The sequence below is a fragment of the Eptatretus burgeri genome, chromosome 1, assembly GCF_056783735.1.
Source record: "Eptatretus burgeri isolate ZD-2024b chromosome 1, Ebu_testis_v1, whole genome shotgun sequence".
In the NCBI taxonomy this organism is placed as follows: domain Eukaryota; kingdom Metazoa; phylum Chordata; class Myxini; order Myxiniformes; family Myxinidae; genus Eptatretus; species Eptatretus burgeri.
In genome coordinates this window covers 39793392-39816576 of record NC_140961.1, presented here as the reverse complement: position 1 = coordinate 39816576, position 23185 = coordinate 39793392, and the positions used below count along the sequence as shown (strand labels likewise).

The 23185-nt window shown below is 43.0% G+C and overlaps 1 protein-coding gene across 9 annotated transcripts in view; it reads left to right on the top strand.

Annotated features, from left to right (window-relative positions):
• Positions 1–23185, top strand: part of LOC147034304 (SAM and SH3 domain-containing protein 1-like) — a 137544-nt gene that overhangs the window by 19749 nt on the left and 94610 nt on the right. For 7 of the 9 annotated variants that reach the window (XR_015057886.1, XR_015057885.1, XM_085880291.1 and 4 more), the window contains exons 2-8: positions 1125–1736; positions 12236–12364; positions 16440–16489; positions 21814–21857; positions 22001–22108; positions 22602–22711; positions 22890–22982. Coding sequence is in view for 7 of the 9 variants with exons in the window: in XM_085880291.1 (XP_085736417.1) it covers positions 1125–1736; positions 12236–12364; positions 16440–16489; positions 21814–21857; positions 22001–22108; positions 22602–22711; positions 22890–22982 (1146 nt within the window). In the remaining 2 variants the exon portion in view is untranslated. The remainder of the gene's footprint in view (positions 1–1124; positions 1737–12235; positions 12365–16439; positions 16490–21813; positions 21858–22000; positions 22109–22601; positions 22712–22889; positions 22983–23185) is intronic. The other 2 variants (XM_085880281.1, XM_085880288.1) reach the window with 2 other exon arrangements.

Here is a 23185-nt window from a genome sequence, read left to right as displayed (position 1 = left end):
AAATCTGAACGAAGGAGTTGCAAAGCGATTGTGTGAAAAGGAAGAAAGGAAATTAAGCAGAGGTTGCTGGGGAAACTTCTCATCCAACCTCAGGAGAATATATACTGCACGCTGAGGAAGTTTAACAGCCAATTAGCCAGGAATCGTCTAATTTCCTCAAATTAAAATCCTTGCTGGTTACATCGTTTTGGTGCATTGGTGACCCGGCCTTCATGCGCTGTCCTTTTTAATGTTGCTCTCCTGCTCCCTCGCACTATCTCTCTCTCTCTCTCTCTCTCTCTCTCTCTCTCTCTCTCTCTCTCTCTCTCTCTCTCTCTCTCTCTCTCTCTCTCTCTCTCTCTCTATTACAGCAAAACCGAGAAGGAGAGACAGAGACAGACACACTGCGAACGCAAGAGAAGAATGGCGAACATGACCCGTTAACTGATATCATGGCAACCCACTCCATTCTCAGCCTCTCCCATTTCACCTCTCATTCCCTCCTGCTTATCTCCTTTTCCCTTTTCGAAAATCTTAATTGTTTTTAAATGCCTTGTGATCCATGAAGTTAGCTTTCACAGTTTTACAGTCAATGTGTATATTAGGTGGGCTGATTGAGTAATAATTAGCAAATCAAGCAACACATAGCTTATTTTCCCCATCATACTGTAAGCATGTGGCATGTACTCCCCAGCTATTTGACACATCCATTTACTTGACAAGGTGTGTGTGCGTGCACGTGTGTCAGCATGTTTGTGTACGTCAGTAGAAAAATCTACTGTTTGGAGTCTATTAGCTCTCAAAGGGATCTGAACTTCATGGGCCAAAACCTCAAATGATGAAAATTCAGGATGATGTAATACAAACATGTGACATTCTGCCAAACTAATGTGTCCTCAGCTTCATTATTTTCAGACATCACACAAAAACCGCTGTGCTTTCAGATATAGTGCTGCAGGATTTAATATCGGCTATTGTGATTTGATCCATTGTCAATTAAAATGCTTAACCGACAGCTCGGTGGAAGTATTTGCCTTGTTCATTCTGCCACTTGTGGGGATGAAACGAGCAGTGTATCAGATAAATAATTAATTAACTGTGCTTGGGAAAGTAAATTGAGATTCACAAAGTCTCTCCTCCCACAGGTGTGCAGACACATTGAGGATGCCGACCTCGATGCCATCGGAGTTACATCTCTGCTACATCGGAGAGCCATTCGTACCGCTGTGGCCCGTTTACGCACACAGGCCATGGCCCGGCCAGGACCAGACTATTGCACTTTAGAGGCAGGCCTTTCCTGGGATCCTGATTGGCTGGAACCGACATCACTTTCCTGCTACGATTGGATGCCACAGGCACCGCCACTGCATCAAAATTGGACAATGCGAGCGACTACCACCTACCACCGTTGGCTCGGATCTGGTGTGAGTTCACCAGCATGGGATTGGTTGTCAGATCCTACAACCCCAAATTGGGACTGGACACTACGTGCTATCCCTCCAGCACACGGCTGCATCAGAGAAACCACAACAACCAGAAGAACAACAGTTGGGAAGGGGAACCACCAACAGCAGAGCTCCTTGCTTTCAGCATGTGATTGGCCAAATCAGGACAGAATGCCAACCATGTCACTGGAGCATGATTGGCTCCCGACCACCAGCCCGGCACGAGTGACTTACCCCCGACTTCGCCTCAAAATCATGTTGCGGGATAAACTTGCTCGAGATGGAATTCGTTTTGGAGGTTCTGCAAACAAGGTATACACCAATAAAATTAATGTGTCTACAGACTGTTCAAACTACAATTGCATTTAATTTGGAAAATGCGTTGCTCGGCCACATCAGCCTCTTTCGCTATATTGTTTACCTGTTCAGAACTGGTGTTGAAGGATTGATCAATTTGGGTCTCCTTTTCACTGATTATCAAGGGGAGTTATTTTTTTTTTCAGGGAGTTGGGGTTAATTTCAGATACCCTTTGAAGCTTAACATTTCTCGAGAGGGAGACTAAATTTCTTAAATGATGTCATAACGAATTTACATTGAGACTGACAAAAAAAAAAGCAAGTCAAATTCATTTCAAAGCCACAAAAATCTCTTTTGACCAGTCTACATGAATATCCATGGAACTTGCAGTCTTAAAAGTCCTTTGCTATTCTGACAAGCAGAAATGCCTGTTGTTTAGCCGTCGGGATAGCCTCGGTTGACCTTTCAATAGGAGCCCAAAAAGTCATCTTGCTGTTGCAGGGACTATCTGCTGTGCTAAGTCTTTAACACCCACTGTGATCTGAGCACACATCTTTTATGGTGCAAATGCTGGCAGGTGTGTCCCTACTCACACTGAAGTGCCCTCACACTTTCAGGAGATGGAGCAGTGAATACCTGAAATATCCGGGTATTTAATTGAATTATGCTCATCGTTAAGCACAATTGTGTTGGCCCCAGATCTACTGGGGAGGTTATTGTAATCAATGTGTATGTCCGTGAGTGTGTGAGTCCATATCTGGATCTACTTCTACTTTAATATCGCAGATCAATCATAATTTAGACTGTTCAGATCCCTTGTAACCAGGGTGCGATTTGTAAAATTTCCAGTGGAGAGGGGGGGGGGGGGGGATAAAATTGACAAACATCAATGGATTTTTGTTTTTGTTATTTCTGACTTTTACAACTTACAAGCGATACATAATAAAGCGACATAAAGCTTAAAAGTCACATTACATTTCAACAAGCTCGAATGAGCAAAGATCCTCATCCTCTTAATGATGACGTCATAAAAACGAATATGATGTCATTGTGATGTATCAGGTTTGCGATAAATTATCTGTGCTAATGCCCTGTTCGATTCCCACAAACAAAATTCAAACAGCTTGCCTAGTTTCGGAGATAATGGTATAGGCGATTTCCATTAGCGGCGATATTATGTCAACTTTTTTTCTAGGAAGAATTTCCAAAATCGGAGATGGTTACTGTCTGTGTGTGGGCTTTCTGCATTTACATGGCAAGTTTCACGAAGATCCGATGAAAACTCTGGGTTGTGAAACAAAAAATGTCAAAAAAGAGGAATGACGTCATAAAAATTGATATGATGTCATAGTGATGTATCATATGTGCGGTAATTCATCTCTGCTAATGCCCCGTTCAATTCCCGCAAACAGAATTTAAAAAGCTTCCCAAGTTTCGGAGATAATTTTTTAGGCGATTTCCATTAGCGGAGATATTTTGACGTCATAACCTTTTTTCTAGGAGGAATTTTCGAAATCGGAGGTGGTTACTGTCTGCGCAGGGTGTTTGTACATATATGCCAAGTTTCAGGAAGTTTCGATGAAAGCTGTAGGCTGTGAAACAAAAAAGTCCACAACAACAACAACGTGAGTAAGATTAGAGATCCTACATTGAGGATCTAAAAATCACAGCCAAGGAAATCGCTCCCACCATCGCAGCCTGACTCGGTGTCGTGTATGATATGGATCGTCCCATTTCATTCATACTTTCCTGGGATGCCATTTGTGTCTGTTTCCATGCTGTGTTGTGTCCGTGTCCGTGCCATGTCCGTGCTGTGTCGTGCCGTGTTTGTGCTGTGTCGTGCCGTTTCGATGTCCTGCCCCAGTGGAGGGCGGAGTGGTGCTAAGGGGAGGGGGGTGGAATGGTTGATGGGGGGGATTGTGGGGGGATGTGGAGAGGGGAGTGGTCGCCCATGTACATGTGCTGGTAGCTGGGTAGAGACGGTGTTGCAGTTTCGAGTGACGGCTGTTTCTTCTGCTTAATCATGGGTTTGCCGTCCTCCCTCAATTGTGGTGGTGGATAACCACAAGATCTAGCCATCTGTTGTTTCATGTGTTCGGTAAAATGTTCCGGGCACAAAAGCGAACATTTTGTCGGCCCAATCCGCACTCGGATATTTCGGACAAACCTCGTCCAATTTCTGGCAAACTTCGGATCTTTTGGCCGTTGGTGTAGCATGAAACCATCTCGGTTTGTATTACGACAACCACCAAGGGCTGTCGACTCGGCATATTTGTGGAAAATCAAAAACTATTTGCCGTTTGAGTTAAATCGTACCGTGATGTAACCTACAGACAATATGAATCTGGCGGTCGATCGGGATCCAGATCCGAATACGACAATTTCTAAAGTCATTCTTCACCATTGAGACGTTGGTTCAAAAACAATCTACAGTATCACACAATCTCTCAAAAAAGTTAGGGATGGATTCGGACAAAACATAGTGGATATGTTGGGTGAGTGACAAGGATGAATTGATTCGATTTTGGTGAACTTGGTGAAGATTCAAATCCAGATTCGGATAAAATAATTTTTTTTATTTCTTAAGTGATTATTCACCATATATATATATATATATATATATATATATATATATATATATATATATATATATATATATATATATATATATATATATATATATATATATATATATATATATATCTTCTTTCGGCTGCTCCCGTTCGGGGTCGCCATAGCGGTTCATCCGTATGATCCGCATAGTGATTTGGCACGTGTTTTACGCCGGATGCCCTTCCTGACGTAACCCTGGTCGCCTCTTACGACACAGGGATATGGTACACCTATTTTAACCGGGGTATACACTGGCCCAGTATACTGGTACTCATTTCGCCGACCTCGGAAGGATGACAGGCTGAGTCAACCCCCTGGTGTATTAATTCAGTGGCCCAACGGGGCTTGAACTCAGGACCTTTTGGATCCCAAGCCGCTGCCCTAACCACTGCGCCAACACATCAGCATATATATATATATATATATATATATATATATATATATATATATATATATATATCTATATATATATATATCTATATATATATATATATATATATATAGATATATATATATTTATATATATATGTATATATATATATATATATATATATATATATATATATATATATATATATATATATATATATATATATATTGTTGCGGTATTCGCGCCCGCCGGCGTGCTGACGGCCACGTAACTCGAATCGCGGCACGTCCCACCGGACGGACAATCCAGTCATGACCCTCTCGGACTAACGCCGGGAACCAGTCACGGGTGGACCTTTCGGTCTCACCGCGATCGAGCCAATCAGCCCCCGCGTGGGATAGGGTTGCTCGCCAAATTCGACCTACCTAAGTACCCACGCGGAGGGTAGACCGGGCGATCGCACCTCGCCGCAGGTCGACTTCGGACACGGGCCACTTAAGCGACCCGTTCCGTACTATCAGAATAACCGAGCAGTGTTATCGTCGACCTCGACGGTTCGATTGATTATCGGGCGTATTCAGCCCACTACCAACCCTTTACGTGAAGCAAGATGAGGATTCAATGGGGGAAATGACGAAGCGAAGCGGGAAACAGTTCAACACAAAGCACATTTATTCGCGGCACACGGGAAGCACACATTCAATTCCACCAAAAGCACACAGAAAAGAAAAACACAATGCAATTTACACAAAAAGCAAATGTAAAAGCGAAAACACAATGCAGAGCTAATACCGACTACCGAGCACACGGCAACACTTATAAATTCTACCTCACAGACGGCGCCGACAACACATACCCAAAACCAAGGAAAAGAATACCCCCAAGAATGAGGCGGGCCTGAGGCCGAGACCGGGTCGCGCCTACCCGTCTGGTGATGAGACGCGGAGCGGCGATGGCGCCCCAACCCCGCGGACCTCGCGGACAGTGTCTGGCAGGGGGTGGGAAAGGGGCCCCCTTGGTCGCACTATCTCAGCGCGGGGGGAAACAGGAGGGGGTTGCTGATGCTCGGGGTATAGAGGATCTTTATTATGTGCGACGAGCGTCTCCACCTCGGCCAGGTCGCGCTGTCGGCCTCCCTCGGGTGCAGCTTCCTGCACGACGCGAGCACCCCCTCGTCTGGTGTCGCCGCCTTTCCACAGCTCGTCCCCTCCGTTCCGACTCCAACGCACACGACGAGCAGCTCCACCGCCCGCGAAGTCTTGACCCTCTGCTTCCGACTCTCCTACTCTCCGCCTCTGGACTCTCCGACTCTCCACCCTCCGACTCTCCACTCCCGACTCTGACGAACACGGTCCTTTTATCCCCCCGTAGCTTCGCCTTTGACCCCCTCCCTTTGACCTTTCACCTCGCTCCCCATTGGCCCGAGAAAAAGTGGGCGTGAAGGCTTTTTGATCCACAAATTTGCATATATCGATCGCCCTGGAGGCGGGGCCAAATCGCCCCTCGCTCACCGATTGGACGGCAAAAAGTGGGCGTGTGTCGTTTTTGATCCGTTTTTGAAGCACAAAATCCGTGATTTTGTACACGCTGTTCGACGCGCGCCCTGCACGAGTCCAACACCGGTACCCACAGCGGGGCAAGAACGGTGGCGATGCTACGGTTGCGAGGTGTGACGGGAAGGTCGTGGCGGTTGTGGTGAAGCAGCGTTGTGGTTGGTGGTTGATGTTGTGCTTGTGGTGGTAATCATGGCGGTTGGTCCAAAATAAAGATAGCAAAAGAAAAACGGCTATCCTGAAGTCGCAGCACGCATAAATGACATGTATTCCCACTAGACAACGGGTTTGGGCCTAACTACACATGTACTTACCGAGATATCTCACCTAAGGGACCTGAATGGTGGTTTGCGAATTTGGTAACCACAACAATATATATATATATATATCCTTATAAATCCTCTCTAACTTTGTGTACAAATTAATGACTAACTCAAGTATTATGCTGCAAGAGTTGGAGTCATGCTCACTCTTACCTGTACTCTATCCTCACCTTCACTGCACTCAGCACTCTGAGCAATTTCACATTTTAGATCGGTTTTCTTTAAATTCAAACCCTCTCACAATCACTGTAGATTCGAACCCTTCTTTATGCTTTGTTGGTTTCAGTAAGTGTTTTTTTTTACTGTTTCCTAAAATCGATCCTTTATTCGAAACACTGGCAATCTGCAAGATATGATTCTAAATAATGTACATAATTGTCCATCCATCCATCCATCCATCCATCCATCCATCCATTGGGACCATACTCTGTGCAGAGCGTTGGTGCTGCCGAAGCAGTCTCCTTGGCTATTGGGCACAATCCTGGACGGGTCGCCACTCCGACACACGATACCAGCAAGCTGGCACTCATTTTGCCGACCTCGGAAGGATGACGGGCAGAGTCAACCCCACCTGATATTAATTCAACATCTGAGTGTGATTTAAACTCAGGATCCTCGGATCCCAAGCCCACCACCCTAACCATTACTCCAACACCATGCATATGATTGTCATTGTGGATATAATGCAATGTTAGGAATTGTAACAGCTATGTAAATGTAAACACACCGCAAGCAAAGTTGTGTGTATCTGCATTTGAGGCTATCTATTTATTACGTTTGCAAAATTGTGGGATTTCTCACCCCTTCCCCCTCTCTCATTCCACCTAATGTATGGAATGCCCCATTCCCTCCCATTCCTGGACTTGTTTCTCCACCAAAAGCTTTCCCTTCTCTTCCTACTACATCTGTAGTCCGTTACCGTCCTTTCTCTCCCTTATTCTTCCCCCTTAAGTTCCTATTCAATGTTTAGCGTCTCACTTTACACTCCCAACCGTTTTCCATGCATACGTATTAAATAGGTGGCCCCTATCTCTCGACATGCTTGGTTGCTGTTCCTTATAATCAGGACCAGCTTGGAAATCAATATATATATATATATATATATATATATATATATATATATATATATATATATATATATATATATATATATATATATATATAAATTTTACTGAGACATTTACTGCAGAAGAGCTTGTGAGATTTATATTATCAGAGATGGTTGTTACCATGATCACCTTGCATGTTCCTGTAAATCTTAGGAAATCCTTTCTTTTATCCTGGGGCTCATAAACATTACTAACATCAATAAAGCCAGACACTGACAAACGGCTTTTTTGCTCAAATTTCCGAAAGCTCAAATCGAGCATGATGACTGCTGTGCTTATTTCTGTGACTTTGACACCTTTACAATATAAATATAAATTCAGGACTGACAAAAAGGTTTTTATTTTCTTCATCACCGAAGGTGGATGCAGGTTGCGTTCTCACTGGTTTTTTTTTCTGTCCGTTTGTCTGCCTGTGAGCAGGATGTCTCAAATAAATTATGGACGCATTCATACGGAACTTGGTGGGTGTGTGTGAGATACGGACGAACTGATTCGATTTCGGTGAAGATCCAGATCCGCATCCGAGTATTTTTAAAAAAATAACTTTTTCAAGTGATTCTTCACCATTGAGAGATGGGGTTAAAGTCGATACGTACCACGATGTTTCAAAAAGACACGGACGGATGATTTGGGTCGTGACGAGAACAAGCTGATTACATTTTGGTTATGGTCCGAATGCAGAGGTATCCGCTCCACCAAGTGCCGTTCTAGTTTTAAGACAAGTCATCACACTGCATGACTCCAGTATGTTGTATCAATTTTCATCTCCTGTATATTGCTGAATTGCTTTATGTCTGAGGTGTTATTGATTCTCGAAATGACTCATTTCCCCCATTGGTATACTTTTACCAGCACAAATGAGAATTTGGAAAGCAATAATGAGGTTTAGTTTTCCTCCTGAAAGGCATTCGCATGCTAGTCACAAGCGGCAAAACTTTGCCTGCATACTGAGCGTGCCGTGGGGAAGGGCCCTCAGATTCACGGATCCTCTTTCATCCTTTCAGGTCTGAATGGTGAAGAGGAAGGACATTCGCAATTTGTGCTGCTTCGTGTGGGACCGATTCCCGTGACCTGACTATAAACTGTCACCCTGGTGCTTCACAGGCTGGATGTCGCATCACAAAGTGCACCATCCCTCCGATGCAGGAGACCTGTATGCTGGCATTTGTTGGTGGACGTTAAAGACCTATTGTGTTTTTCGATGAAGAATAGAGAAAATACGCTTTTCCAAATTCCTGCCCTCACCTACGGAGGCACTTTTGTCGTTTTGTATGCAGCCTATGGCTGCTGATTGCATAATTTGTGGAAACGTGGTTCTGCTGCTGATACAGTGCCCCTGTGACCAGTAAGCTGATGCTCGTTTTGCCGACCTCAGAAGGATAACAGGCTAAGTGAACCCACCTGGTGTTATTTCAACGGCAGGACAGGTGCTTGATCTCAAGCCCCTAAGATATTAAGCCAGCCGCCTTCACTGTTAAGTCAACATCAGGCTTTTACGGGGGCACTGCATTAGTGGCACTGGATTTGTGCAACCAGCAGTGAGGTGCTACAAATGCTCGAGTCGGGCGTGGATCATTCCATGTCTCTAGTTTAGACATTAGTCCTTTTATAGAACAATGTCTTCATCCTGATAATGTCCTTTGAAGAAAACAGTAAAGGAGAAGGGCACTCAGTAGAGCGCATACCTCTGCCACGTAATGCCTGATCCAGGAGAGAACCAAAATTGAATCAATTCGTCCTTGCCACACACACAACGTGTCCACCAAGTTTTATCCGAATCTGTACACAACTTTTTGAGATATCGTGCTATATATAGTTTTTGGTCCTATCTCTCTATGGTGAAGAATCACTTAAAAAAATCTAGTCGTCAGATCCGAATCCGGATCTTCACCAAAACCTAATCAGTTCGTTCTTGGCACACACCAAACGTGTCCACAAATTTTCATCCGGATCCATCCACAACTTTTTGAGATATCCTGCACACAGACAAACAGACAAACAGACAGAAATCGGTGAAAACATAACCTCCTTCACCTTCGGTGGTGGAGGTAACCAGAACGGCACTCGGTAGAGCGCACACCTCCACCAGGATAAGCAGTTTACATTTTGTATCCGATTGATAGGTCGGATCTGGATGTGGATCCGGACCTTAACCAAATTCTAATCGGCTTGTTCTTGTCACCGACATCAACATCAACATCAACCCAAACCACCCGTTGTTAAGTTTTCAACAACTTTCTTCAATTTCCCTTTCTCCTTTGTACCTTTCTACCAGAAATTTATCAGCATATTCACCAAACAATAATAGTGCAAGGTGCATTATCCTTTAATTGTAATTTTTCATAAAATATAGCTTTGTGCTCTTGAGCCGTTACACCTTTTGGTGATCTCACCGAGGGGATGTGGCTTGGAGAGTTGGGACCGAAAACTAAAAACAAGGATAGAAAACTAGAGAGGGGAGCACTCGGGAGAGTGCAAAACCTCCGCCGCCAATACTGCTTGGTCACTCAAGTGAACCTTATATCTTATTCATTAAATACGATGTCAACAGTGCTGAGTTATAGTTCTTTTCTCCAACATTTTTTTTTGGGGGGGCGGGTGTTGGAAATCACTTAAAACATGTAGAAATGCAAAAAAAAGAAATCGAAATTTTGTTGAAAAAAAAGTTGCAAAAATTTTTTTTCTCTAACAATTATTTGGGGGGGGTGGAAATCACTTAAAACATGTAGAAATGCAAAAAAAAAAAAAAATTTCTCTAACAATTTTTTGGGGGAGGGGGTTGGAAATCGCTTAAAACGTAGAAATGCAAAAAAAATCCTTTTTCTTTTTTTTTGGGGGGGTAACAATTTTTTTGGGGGGGGTTGGAAATCACTTAAAACATGTAGAAATGCAAAAAAAATTTCTCCAACAATTTGGGGGGGGGTTGGAAATCACTTAAAACATGTAGAAATGCAAAAAAAAAAATTTTCTCCAACAATTTGGGGGGGGGTTGGAAATCACTTAAAACATGTAGAAATGCAAAAAAAAAATCATTTTTCTTTTTTTGGGCGGGGGGGTGGAAATCCCTTAAAACGTATAAATGCCAAAAAAAATTTTCTCCAACAATTTTGGGGGGTTGGAAATCACTTAAAACATGTAGAAATGCAAAAAAAATAATCTTTTTTTTCTCTAAATTTTTTGGGTGGGGGGTAACAATTTTTTTGGGGGGTTGGAAATCACTTAAAACATGTAGAAATGCAAAAAAATTCTCTATTTTTTGGGGGGGTAACAATTTTTTTTTGGGGGGGGGGGGAGTTGGAAATCACTTAAAACATGCAGAAATGCAAAAAAAAAAAAAATTCTCTCACAATTCTTTTTTTGGGGGGGGGGGGGGGACCAAGTCCAAAATTGAATGGCATGATCCTTGGACCATACCTAACCCCCCCACCAAGTTTCGTCGAAATCCGTCAAGGAGTTTTTCCGTAATACTGTTCACAAACAAACAAACAAACACACAAACAGAAAGGGGTGAAAACAGTAACCTCCATCCATCTTCGAAGATGGCGGAGGTTAACAAGCAAGTAAAACCAAAGCACCCAAAGAATCCCCAAAACGAACTTGTCCGTGTTCTGCCGATTCGTTCGAACTCTTGCTACGGACCAACAGTACACGGCGTTTGGTCGGCGAGCGAAACATAAAGTGTTTGGAATACCGCAACAACCATGTAACATGTGATATGATTTTACAGTTTTCTGGCCTGGGCCTTGCCTCCTGGGACTAGTTAGTCAAAAGTGGTCCCATTTGAAAAGCTCCTGTCTTTGTTTAAGATCGATCTGAATTGTTGTGGGTTGTGGCTGCGGCTCCACAAGGACTGCATGATGGAGCTCCGGCAAGAACTTGATTTGATTGATCAATATCGAATTCGTGCAAAAACTTTGCAAACAAACAACGGAAACTTTACACACACACATACACACACACACACACACACACACACACACACACACACACACACACACACACACACACACACACACACACACACACACACACACACACACGTATGTGTGCATTTTGACGAAAACAGTGACTTTTGTTGAGGGATTACAGATGCAAGCAAGACCATATTGAGTGAGTGAGTTCCTCGCACTGCTCTAATTCCCTGCTAGTTTGTGTATAGCTCGAAGGACTCGTCGATTTTTGGATCATCGTTGGACCAAGCTGTGCTTGGTAGCTTGGTCTGTAAAGTGTTACTTGCATGCTGTATGTACATCCTTCTCCTCTTCGATCCGTACTGCATCGCAGGGCATTGCTTATCCTCGCTGAATGTGGCCACATTGAATGGCTTACGAAATGAAAAGGGCTGTGTGTTTCGTGCTGTGCCACAATTTTACGGCATGTTTGGGGAAACTTTGCAGCACTCGTATAAATTAGAGCAACACCTGCCTCCCATTTCAAGTTGAGGGGGGTCGAGGCAGTTGGTTGTATAACAATTCAATAACTCACAGCAGATATAAACAATCATGAGGTTTTCGTATTGAAAGCATGTTTTGTTTTTTTTTTCAGGACGTTTCATCCACCAACATTGAGCTCCTGGCACAGGACTATGCTGACTACTTCAACACGCATGTGGCAGATGTGTATGAGCGCCTTGAGGAGTTGTGGTGCCGGAGTATGATGGAGTGTGACAGGCCTGTGAGCAACTGAGTACATGCACACACACACACACACACACACACACACACACACACACACACACACACACACACACACACACACACACACACACACACACACACACACACACACACACGCCTTATCTAATGGTGCTTACATTCTCACGTGTTAAAGTGACGGAAGGTGCGAAAGCTCAGGCGATAGCAAAGCTCACCACTGGGATATCTGCTTCTGGATCTTGTCCTTGGCAGAGTCTCAATTGGAATGCAAGCAGATGATGCATTCAGATGCATCCTGATTATTGAGAGTTGAACTAGCTATCAAGTCTACAGTCAATCCATGTTAACTTTTGCTTGTTACCATGAAGACCCTGCTATGAGGTTAGCAAAATTTGCATGTGGATTTCAAGTTCCATTAACAGTCGAAAACAAATTCCATTAAGAATTGAGCCAAGAAAATCGATAGATGAAGAAATGTGGGATGCGGATGTAGCAAGAGTGTGAACTGCTGAATGTCCTATATAACAAGATAATTGATGAACAGGTAAAGGGAATTTGACCCATCATACCTGTGCCTTATCTATGTCCCAGCTCTCCCACCAACTTCAGGTAGCTATAATTGTACAGCTAATCTCGGTAACGGACAAATTGCCTTTATCTATTCGCGAATTATCTTGATATATATGAACATGATCTTTTCTACCCCGTTAAACCACCCCCTCATCCTCCCCCTTCCCCCCCAAATTTTTATTTTTATTTTCCTTCCTGAGAGTTTGCATCTGTATCCATCTGGTCTACATTCTTCCCTATCCCTCATCCTCTCCGTTTTATTTGTCCCCCTGCCCTGCTGTTGGCATTCCCCCCCTTCTCTTCCCACTGTACCTTTTGTTCCGTTGCATCTTGATCCGTTCTCTATTGTAGCTCTTCCGTGAGCCTTGACTCGAAATACAAAAAAAGATTTTAAATTGGGGATTTGGGCACGGTATCGGCACACGATGGCCTAATTGTTTCAGAAGACACCACACTTGTTCAGATGTGCATCCCACAGCGTGATTATTCATTGTGTTTGTGATAATATATCATTACATATAACGTGGAAAGAGCAAATGAGAAGGTAACCAGATATCTAAGAATAACTGTGTGAGACGGAATGGAATGTAACTGGAAGGATTGGGCCACATTATCTATAATGAATGGGTTAATCTAAACAAAATTACCTCGAGTTGAAGTCGAGTACTAAAATGAACTGTTAAAGCAAATTGGCTCGTCATTATAGCCACCGAGAGTTTGAGATGTATTTAATGGAATATGAGCCGGTTGCCAGATAACATGGATTGCGTGCCGCATTAAATGGAAGGGATGGTATCAGACTCGCATGCTGTGATTGAGTACTTTGCCAGTTCTACCAAATTGCCACAAGAATGGAGCATTTTATGCTCGTTCTACAATCACACTTGCTCAAACAAAAACAGTCTTGTTGTACGGAGCTGTTAAGTTCCCTTTAACGACGGTGTTCTCCAGAATGCTGATATATTTCGAACTGGATGGTTTAGGCTCTCGTTATCCTCATGCGAGGGGAATTGAGTTTGATGGAACGATCTCAAAGGTTAATTCCATTTCTTTCTTTTTTTTTTTAAATCCAGGGAAGCTCAACGGTTCTTGAGATATCTTCATCGCCAATGTGTTGTACTCTTGACAGAGCATTGGTGCTGCTGAAGCAGTCTCTTGGTAAGAGGTATGCTGGTGGCTTGCGATGGCTTTCCCAGCATTCAGGCGGCAATGCAGGATTTTGAAATCTGTTCAGGTCGCTGGCGATGACCCGCTCACTATCACCGAGGGATCTTCAATGTCCAGGAACGACCGGTGCTGGGAGACGGCTCCTCCGGCTGAACGTCCCTCCAAGGGACGCCACACACATTGATGCCTTGAACTTCCCTTGAAATACCAGGGTGACAGTTTATAGCTGGGTTGAGATCTGAACCTCGGCTCGACTGCTCAAAGGCGAGTGCACGTACCTCGAAGCTATCCTGGCAGCCCTCCTAAGATATCGATGGAATGTAAGGGGTCTCAAAATTAAACTGTAATTGGAGTAACCACTAATTAAACAGCCACTTCAATATACAGTGGGGAGAACAAGTATTTGATACACTGCCGATTTTGCAGGTTTTCCCACTTCCAAAGCACGTAGAGGTCTGTAATTTTTATCAGAGGTACACTTCAACTGTGAAAGACGGAATCTGAAATAAAAATCCTGAAAATCACATTGTATGATTTTTAAATAATTAATTTGCATTTTATTGCATGAAATAAGTATTTGATACATCAGACAAACAGAACTTAATGTTTGGTACAGAAACCTTTGTTTGCAATTCCAGAGATCAGACGTTTCCTGTAGTTCTTAACCAGGTTTGCACAGACTGCAGCAGGGATTTTGGCCCACTCCTCCATACAGATCTTCTCCAGATCCTTCAGGTTTCGGGGCTGTCGCTGGGCAACACAGACTTTCAGCTCCCTCCAAAGATTTTCTATTGGGTTCAGTTCTGGAGACTGGCTAGGCCACTCCAGAACCTTCAGATGCTTCTTACGGAGCCACTCCTTAGTTGCCCTGGCTGTGTGTTTCGGGTCGTTGTCATGCTGGAAGACCCAGCAATGCCCCGTCTTCAATGCTCTTGTTGAGCGAAGGAGGTTGTTGGCCAAGATCTCACCATACATGGCCCCATCCATCCTCCCCTCAATACGGTGCAGTCGTCCTGTCCCCTTTGCAGAAAAGCATCCCCAAAGAATGATGTTTCCACCTCCATGCTTCACGGTTGGGATGGTGTTCTTGGGGTTGTACTCATCCTTCTTCTTCCTCCAAACACGGCGAGTGGAGTTTAAACCAAAAATCTCTATTTTGGTCTCATCAGACCACATGACCTTCTCCCATTCCTCCTCTGGATCATCCAGATGGTCATTGGCAAACTTCAGAGGGACCCTGTGTGCGCTGCAGGATTTTAATCCATGACGGCGTAGTGTGTTACTTATGGTTTTCTTTGATATTGTGGTCCCAGCTCTCTTCAGGTCATTGACCAGGTCCTGCCGTGTCGTTCTGGGCTGATCCCTCACCTTTCTCATGATCATTGAGGCTCCACAAGGTGAGATCTAGCATGGAGCCCCAGACCGAGGGAGATTGACTGTTATCTTGAACTTCTTCCATTTTCTAATAATTGCGCCAACAGTTGTTGCCTTCTCACCAAGCTGCTTGCCTATTGTCCTGTAGCCCATCCCAGCCTTGTGCAAGTCTACAATTTTGTCCCTGATGTCCTTCGACAGCTCTCTGGTCTTGCCCATTGTGGAGAGGTTGGAGTCTGATTGATTGAGTGTGGACAGCTGTCTTTTTTGCAGATAACGAGTTCAAACAGGTGCAGTTAGTACAGGTAATGAGTGGAGAATGGGAGGGCTTCTTCAAGACAAAACTAACAGGTCTGTGAGAGCCGGAATTCTTACTGGTTGGTCGGTGATCAAATACTTATTTCATGCAATAAAATGCAAATTAATTATTTTAAAATCAACCAATGTGATTTTCAGGATTTTTGTTTTAGATTCCATCTTTCACAGTTGAAGTGTACCGATGATAAAAATTACAGACCTCTACGTGCTTTGTAAGTAGGAAAACCTGCAAAATCAGCAGTGTATCAAATACTTGTTCTCCCCACTGGACATGTGGCCCTAATTATTCCGGAAAATCACATCACTTTCAGCGCACCCACTCCAAAGCTATGGACAGATACGAGAAAAGCCAATGCGATTGCAAGAAAGCACTTATTGTTATCACGCCTATATTTACCATCATTCTTCATCTCTAATATTACCTTTCCTTGTGCATAAGACTGTGGACACTTGAAGTTGAGAACATGGACAGTGATTGAACGAGAGCCAAGTCAGATGTAATTTCCATCCAGGATTGTACGAAGCATCACGACAACACGGTTTCTGCTGAAACTTTTTGTCGATCTCTCGTATTTTAGTATTCGATGAATCGAGTAATACATATGAATATGTGTTGAGGCCTGTATTATATTTGTCTATGCATATTATTTGGTTGTTGTTTGCAGGGTGCTTTGGCCTCTTCTACAGAGTCTTATACAGCAACAAGCAGACCGCTGTGAGTCACACAAATACTGTCACTATCTCAGCCAGCAATGACTCAGGCATTGGGGGAGGACTTTGTAAAATAATCATTCCTGTCTACACTCTTTCGCTCTATTCACTTTCCTGTCGATTTGAGCCAAAGCCGCTTTTTTTTTATTCCCATCTGCCCCTGCACCCACTCCCACCCCACACCCACAATCTGCAGGATGTGCTTCTTGAATGATAAACCACCGGTTATAAAGCACTCCAGCTCACAAGCAGCTTATTGTCCCTGAAGTCTTGTGTTTATCGTCTGTACTGTCGTTCATAATTCCAGCCTTGTTTCTACCTCCTGTGTGTGCTGTGCGGGCTCAGCAGCCTAATAGTTACATACGAGGCTTTTATCCCATAATTTCTCAGGATAGGAAGGAACCAGAACTTGAACATTTCTGACATTTGGGAGAGATGTCAAGTTGTCTGTGCTGCCTGCATATATGAATTATTGGCTTAACGACCATGTAGTCTCTCTCTCTCTATCTCTATCTCTATCTCTATCTCTATCTCTATCTCTATCTCTATCTCTATCTCTATCTCTATCTCTATCTCTATCTCTATCTCTCTCTCATCTCTCTCTCATCTCTCTCTCATCTCTCTCTCATCTCTCTCTCATCTCTCTCTCATCTCTCTCTCTATCTCTCTATCTCTCTCTCTCTCTCTCTCTCTCTCTCTCTCTCTCTCTCTCTCTCTCTCTCTCTCTCTCTCTCTCTCTCTCTCTCTCTCTCTCTCTCTCTCTCTCTCTCTCTCTCTCTCTCTCTCTCTCTCTCTCTCTCTCTCTCTCTCTCTCTCTCTCTCTCTCTCTCTCTCTCTCTCTCTCTCTCTCTCTCTCTCTCTCTCTCTCTCTCTCTCTCTCTCTCTCTCTCTCTCTCTCTCTCTCTCTCTCTCTCTCTCTCTCTCTCTCTCTCTCTCTCTCTCTCTATATATATATATATATATATATATATATATATATATATATATATATATATATATATATATACATATATACATATATATATACATGTATATATATATATATATACATATATACATATACATATATACATATATACATATATACATATATATACACATATATACATATATATACACATATATACATATATACATATATACATATATACATATATACATATATACATACATACATATATACATACATACATACATACGTATGTCTTCATTTCCATTAATCTTCCTTTATCAGATAATAATAGAGCTGTTAAGCCTGGTGTTGGCTTAGTGGTTAGGGTGGTGGCTTGGGATCCCAGGGTCCTGAGTTGAAGCCCCGTTGGCTGCTGAATTAACACCAGGGGGTTGACTCAGCCTGTCATCCTTCCGAGGTCGGCGAAATGAGTGCCAGTGTACTGGTCCCGGTGTATGCCCCGGTTAGAATAGGTGTACCATATCCCTGTGTGTCGTAAGAGGCGACCAGGGTTGGCGTCAGGAAGGGCATCCGGCCATAAAACATTGCCTCAAGAAAAAGCCCAACCCCTGCACAGCAGGGAAAAATGGCTGTAAAAACGGTCATTTTTTTTTTATTTAATAGAGCTGTTGAAGATGCCAGTGTAACTGCATGTCAGAGAAGGGTGTTAAGGCATAACCTTTTAGACATCATTACTCTGAATTAATCCTTAATTAACATCAGTGTGGAGGCTTTTTTGTTAACCTTCCAAGATTTATGATAAAAAAATTTTATTCTGCCCTTACATAGGTGAACAACAGATAGTGGGGCAGATAACAGCAATTTTTGAGAGGAATCGTGCAAATGATGATACAAGCATCAAATTTGGCACATTTGTTCTCCAGGGGATTCCAATCAAATCTGCCTGATTGGCCATTTGAAAATCCAAATTTTGAAAAATTTGAAAAAATAAAAAAAAAAATTTCAAAAAAGTTAGGATCACGAATCAATGTTGGATGCTGGCTGAGATTGGTGAATGTTTCAGAAACATCATCAAAGACGTTCCAAGTCTGCCATGCAGTTTTCTTCCCTTTACCGCGGAAGGCAGACACGACATCACATCCAGTGAACGCATGGAAGTATGGGATCGCTTTAGCTTTCTCAGGTCCTATTGCAGAAACGACCTCATGGACTGGAATCCATCGTGCCTAGGCTCCTTGGCCAAAGGCAATCCACATGTTCTCAAGACCTAGTTCCTGTAAGGATGGCAGTACAGATATTGCTATGACTAGTACGGCCGTGTCATTGGCCTTAATGATAATGGACTTGCTACCATCCGTCGTTGCATCCCTGGCGTGTACAAATATTCGAGTGTCAGCTTCTTCATGACAACATGAAGACAGCATCCAGTGACTTCCTTGTGTTGCTAATGGCATCTTCTCCTTTTGTGACAATGACTGCGCTTGTCGTCTGTGCTTCGTACATCTTTTCCGCAAGGAAGTGAAACAGCTCAGTCTTGTTGCTGTCATCTCGAAAAAAGCTTCTCCAGTTACTTGGGGTCTTACTGGTTCCTGTCACTCTTCTTCTGATGCCTTGCCCCCTTTTCGACCTTGCCTCGGACTTCAGACTTGACTTCTTGTACACATCAAACACTACGTCCACCCTCTCGTACCTGACACCATAGGATTCCACCTTTGGGATGATGTCTTCTTTAGCATAGTCATCAAATATCTTTGAAGTGCGTGGAGGTAGGGCATTGATAAGTGCTGAGCCATCAATGATGACTGCATCTCCCCTTTGTTCTCTGTCTGGGATGTTCACTTGCGCTTCAAGAATTTCAGCCAGCTGTGACTTCATATTTTTTTTGAATTTTTTTTTTTTCACAATTTGGATTTTCAAATGGCCAATCAGGCAGATTTGATTAGAATCCCCCGGAGAACAAATGTGCCAAATTTGATGCTTGTATCATAATTTGCACGATTTTTCTACAATCTACTACACTAAGAGTGTATAGGATCTATGAGCATATATAGTACTGTATACAAAGTGTGTGGGTGGAGTATAGAGTGCAGCAAGCTCGCTCTTGCACTCTGTTTTTTTTCACCAGGAGTGTCCAGATTTCACTCATAATTCCATATCGTTCATGGGATCTTGCTTCCTAATGTTTGGCCTTTCCAAGATGGTCGCCTCCCATTCCTCTTTCCAACTAACATCCGATAGCTCTGTGACTTGTTGCAAACGATTACCATCCCTGGGATCTAAGGAAAAATTTCTCACTTACACTGTCAAAGCTATGACTTATTACCTCTGCCACTGAAGGTGAAGGAGGTTATGTTTTCATCCTTTTCTGTCTGTTTGCTTGTTTGTCCGTTTGTTACTTGCAAAATCGAAGATTTTTCAAGTATATTGGTCTGTCAATTTTGTTATTCTGTCTGTTTGTCTGTTTGTCTGTCTGCTTCTTGTTTGTTGCCTACAGGTCACAATTTTAAACCGATCTTCACGAAACTTCACCACATGGTACAGTTTGTCATAAAGAAGAAGCCTGTTGTTTTTGAGGTCAAAAGGTCAAAACGCCAACATTGGCGAAATGTCAACAACCTCGGTGAGATTTCTAAAAATCCTCAATTTTCATCCGATTGACTTGAAATTTGAAGAAGATTTATATTTCAGGTCACTGAATTCAACGAGCCAATTATTATTGAGGTCAAATCTGTTTTTCTGGATTTTGCAAGTATCGTGCTCTGCATTACGTCTTCTTGTTTGTTAAGTTGTCGAAGACAACTTCTGTCACTTTGTACAGTTAAGAGTTTGTTTGTTTGTGTGTGTTTTTGTCTGTCTGTGCATCGATTTTCTCAGCGGTCCTTGTGTATATGTCCACGAAACATTTTGACAGGAAAGATAATCACCCAAGGACTGAACCTATAAATTTGGGTGAACCTGGATCAAATGATGACGTCACGAAGAATTCACAAAGTTTCAAAAAATCCCAATCATTTACATGCGACGAAATTTCAAAAAATCATTTCTCCGCCATTTCTTGTTCAATTGCTTAGATATTTAATGTGCTTATGTAGGGTCATGATATCTTTCACCCTGCCATGTTTCAACCGGATCGGATCCAGATTGTGACGTCACAAAATGTTTGAAATTTGCATTGAAAAGCCCATTTACATGACAAAAAAATTCTTAAAATTCGAAAGTTTTATATTTTTCACTCAAACTTTTAGGGAATGTAAAACATACGATTGGCCATTAGCTGACGTAATTTGATCAACTTCCGGTTTGTATTCTGGATCCCATCAGCAAAAATGTGTCATAATTTGGCTATTTTTGAAAGCGCGTATCTCCATCAATTTTTGTGATATGTGGCTCAAACTAGGTGAGAATGTAGTTCAGATATTACTCTTTCATGAGATATCCAGGCCTTCGTTGTGACTGTTCTGGTTCAATAGTTCACCTGAGACCGAAAATTCGTCTATCGCGCTCAGGCGCCAATGGCACTATTCTGCAAACGTGATGTATTATTTTGCAGTGCAGGCCAGTTTTATTAACAATGAAAGGCCCTCCACATCGTACCAATCCATTATGACGTTACCATCACGCAGGTGTGTCAATTTCCCGTTTTCAGTAAGAATTTTGCTTGTTTTTATGCGGAGGAGGTGGAGGTGATGATGGAGTTTTTGACGTAAACCATTGACATCACATTCCACATTCGAATGTTGTTCATGATGGCAACTGACTGAACTGTAAATGCTGTTTCTTGTGCTGTATCCGTGTGACTGCAACGAAGTTATAATAAATTTTCAAACAACTTCGACAACTTCCTCACTCCATGAGTGATTCATTTGTTTGTCTGTTCGTTTGTGTGCAGGATATATCAAAAAGTTGTGGACGGATTCAAATGAAATTTTGTGGACACGTTGGGTGTGTGACAATGACGAAGTGATTAGATTTTGGTGAAGATCCGGATCTGGATCCGGCTATTCAAATTTTTTTAAGTGATTCTTCACCATTGAGAGAGAGGGCCAAAAACAAAATATAGCACGATATTTCAAAAAGTTGTTGACAGATTTGGACAAAACTTGGTGAACGGGTTGGGTGTGTGGCACGGATGAACTGATTTGATTTTGGTGAAGATCCGCATCTGGATCTGGATACGAGAATTATTTAATTTTTAAAGTAATTCTTCACCATTGAGAGATCGGGCCAAAAACGAGATAGTACTGTATAGCATGATATTTCAAAAATGTATTGGGCCCGATATGTTCTCATGGATCATGTATTGCGTGGTGGAGGTATGCGCTCTACCGAGTGCCCTTCTTGTTCACCATGTTATGTCAGCAGTTGATGTACAATTTGAGGTTTTCTGCATCTCTAATTTCTCTATTCCCATGCAGCCCTTCACATGATACCACCATGAGGCAAGAAGAGAAAGACCTGGGTGAGTGGTTTATTAATGAGGCATTTATGAGCTGCATATTGATGTTCCTGGCAATTTCTGGGGATTTAAGTCTTGGTAATGATAATTTTGCTCATGGTAATGGTTATTAAGATGATTATAAATGAGTCGGATGCCTTTGCCAGGGAAAATCCAGAACAAGCAGAAGGCGCCATCCCTGTGGCAAAGCCTGCAGCGTATGCCTCGCCGTGTAAGCCGACATAGTAAGGAGCATGGTGAGGCACGGCACGCAGGTTTGTTGTGCAGCCTGATAGCACACATGTATGCAACGTCCTGATCACATACGCACCTCTGGTTGCAGCACCTGCATGTGTAGCACTCGTAAATCTATCGAGATCGTTCGACGTGCACACTGAACGATGTCGTCGCAGTGTGTGTGCCCATTGTGCTCTCATACAGTGTATACACAGTGAGCTGGCCTGTACGAAGCACGTATTAACATGGTGTCACGTGCACACATTTTACTGGTGTATATTGTACACATACTGGGCCTGCTAGTGGTCAACATGCACGAGCTGCTGTAATTTGCACGTACTTTGCTGTCATAACATGTACATGGTGAGTCATTACAGTAGGTATGCTGACTCCACGTACGTCCGTTTTTCTGATGCGTTGTACTGCACACATTCTACCCACGCAACCCTTGCAACGGGTTGTGGGTACCAGTTTGTACAGTGCACTTATTGTGGCCTCGGTAAGCACACGTAGTGCCGGTGGGACGTGCAGGCGCCGTTGGATTTGTCGCAAGTGAAATTACGATGAGTGATGATGATCGGATCGAGCTCATGACGCTGGTGAAGGAGCGCAGACTCACCATCGAGCAGGCTTTGCACAGGGTGTGTGGGGAGGAGCTCCAGGAACTCAGCCTGAGTTGGGATAGTCTTGCACAGTTTGTAACCACACACCATGTCACACCCATTACTCCATTCAATCTATGGCCAGAATTTACTTAAAAACGAATGAACTGATTAAAAGGCATCTAACTGGCACAATGCAAACTGTGCTTTTGTGCAGTTGGCCGTGTATGAGAGAATACAGGCAGACAGACGATCCACCCCTTCCGACACCCTCAGCCTACCTGATGCAATGACATGCTCGCCCTATAAGGTGAGTGCCTGTGATAGTAGAGTACAAGTATAAAAGCTTGCAGCTGCCAGTACTAGACTCATCACCAGCATGTGAATACCATGTCCAGTCATCCTCTAGAACACATCAACAGCCAGTGAGCTGCAATCCTCATATCCATAGATCACTAGACACAGATGTAACCATCGATCATGCGGCCATGATCATCAGTGACTGAACACGAT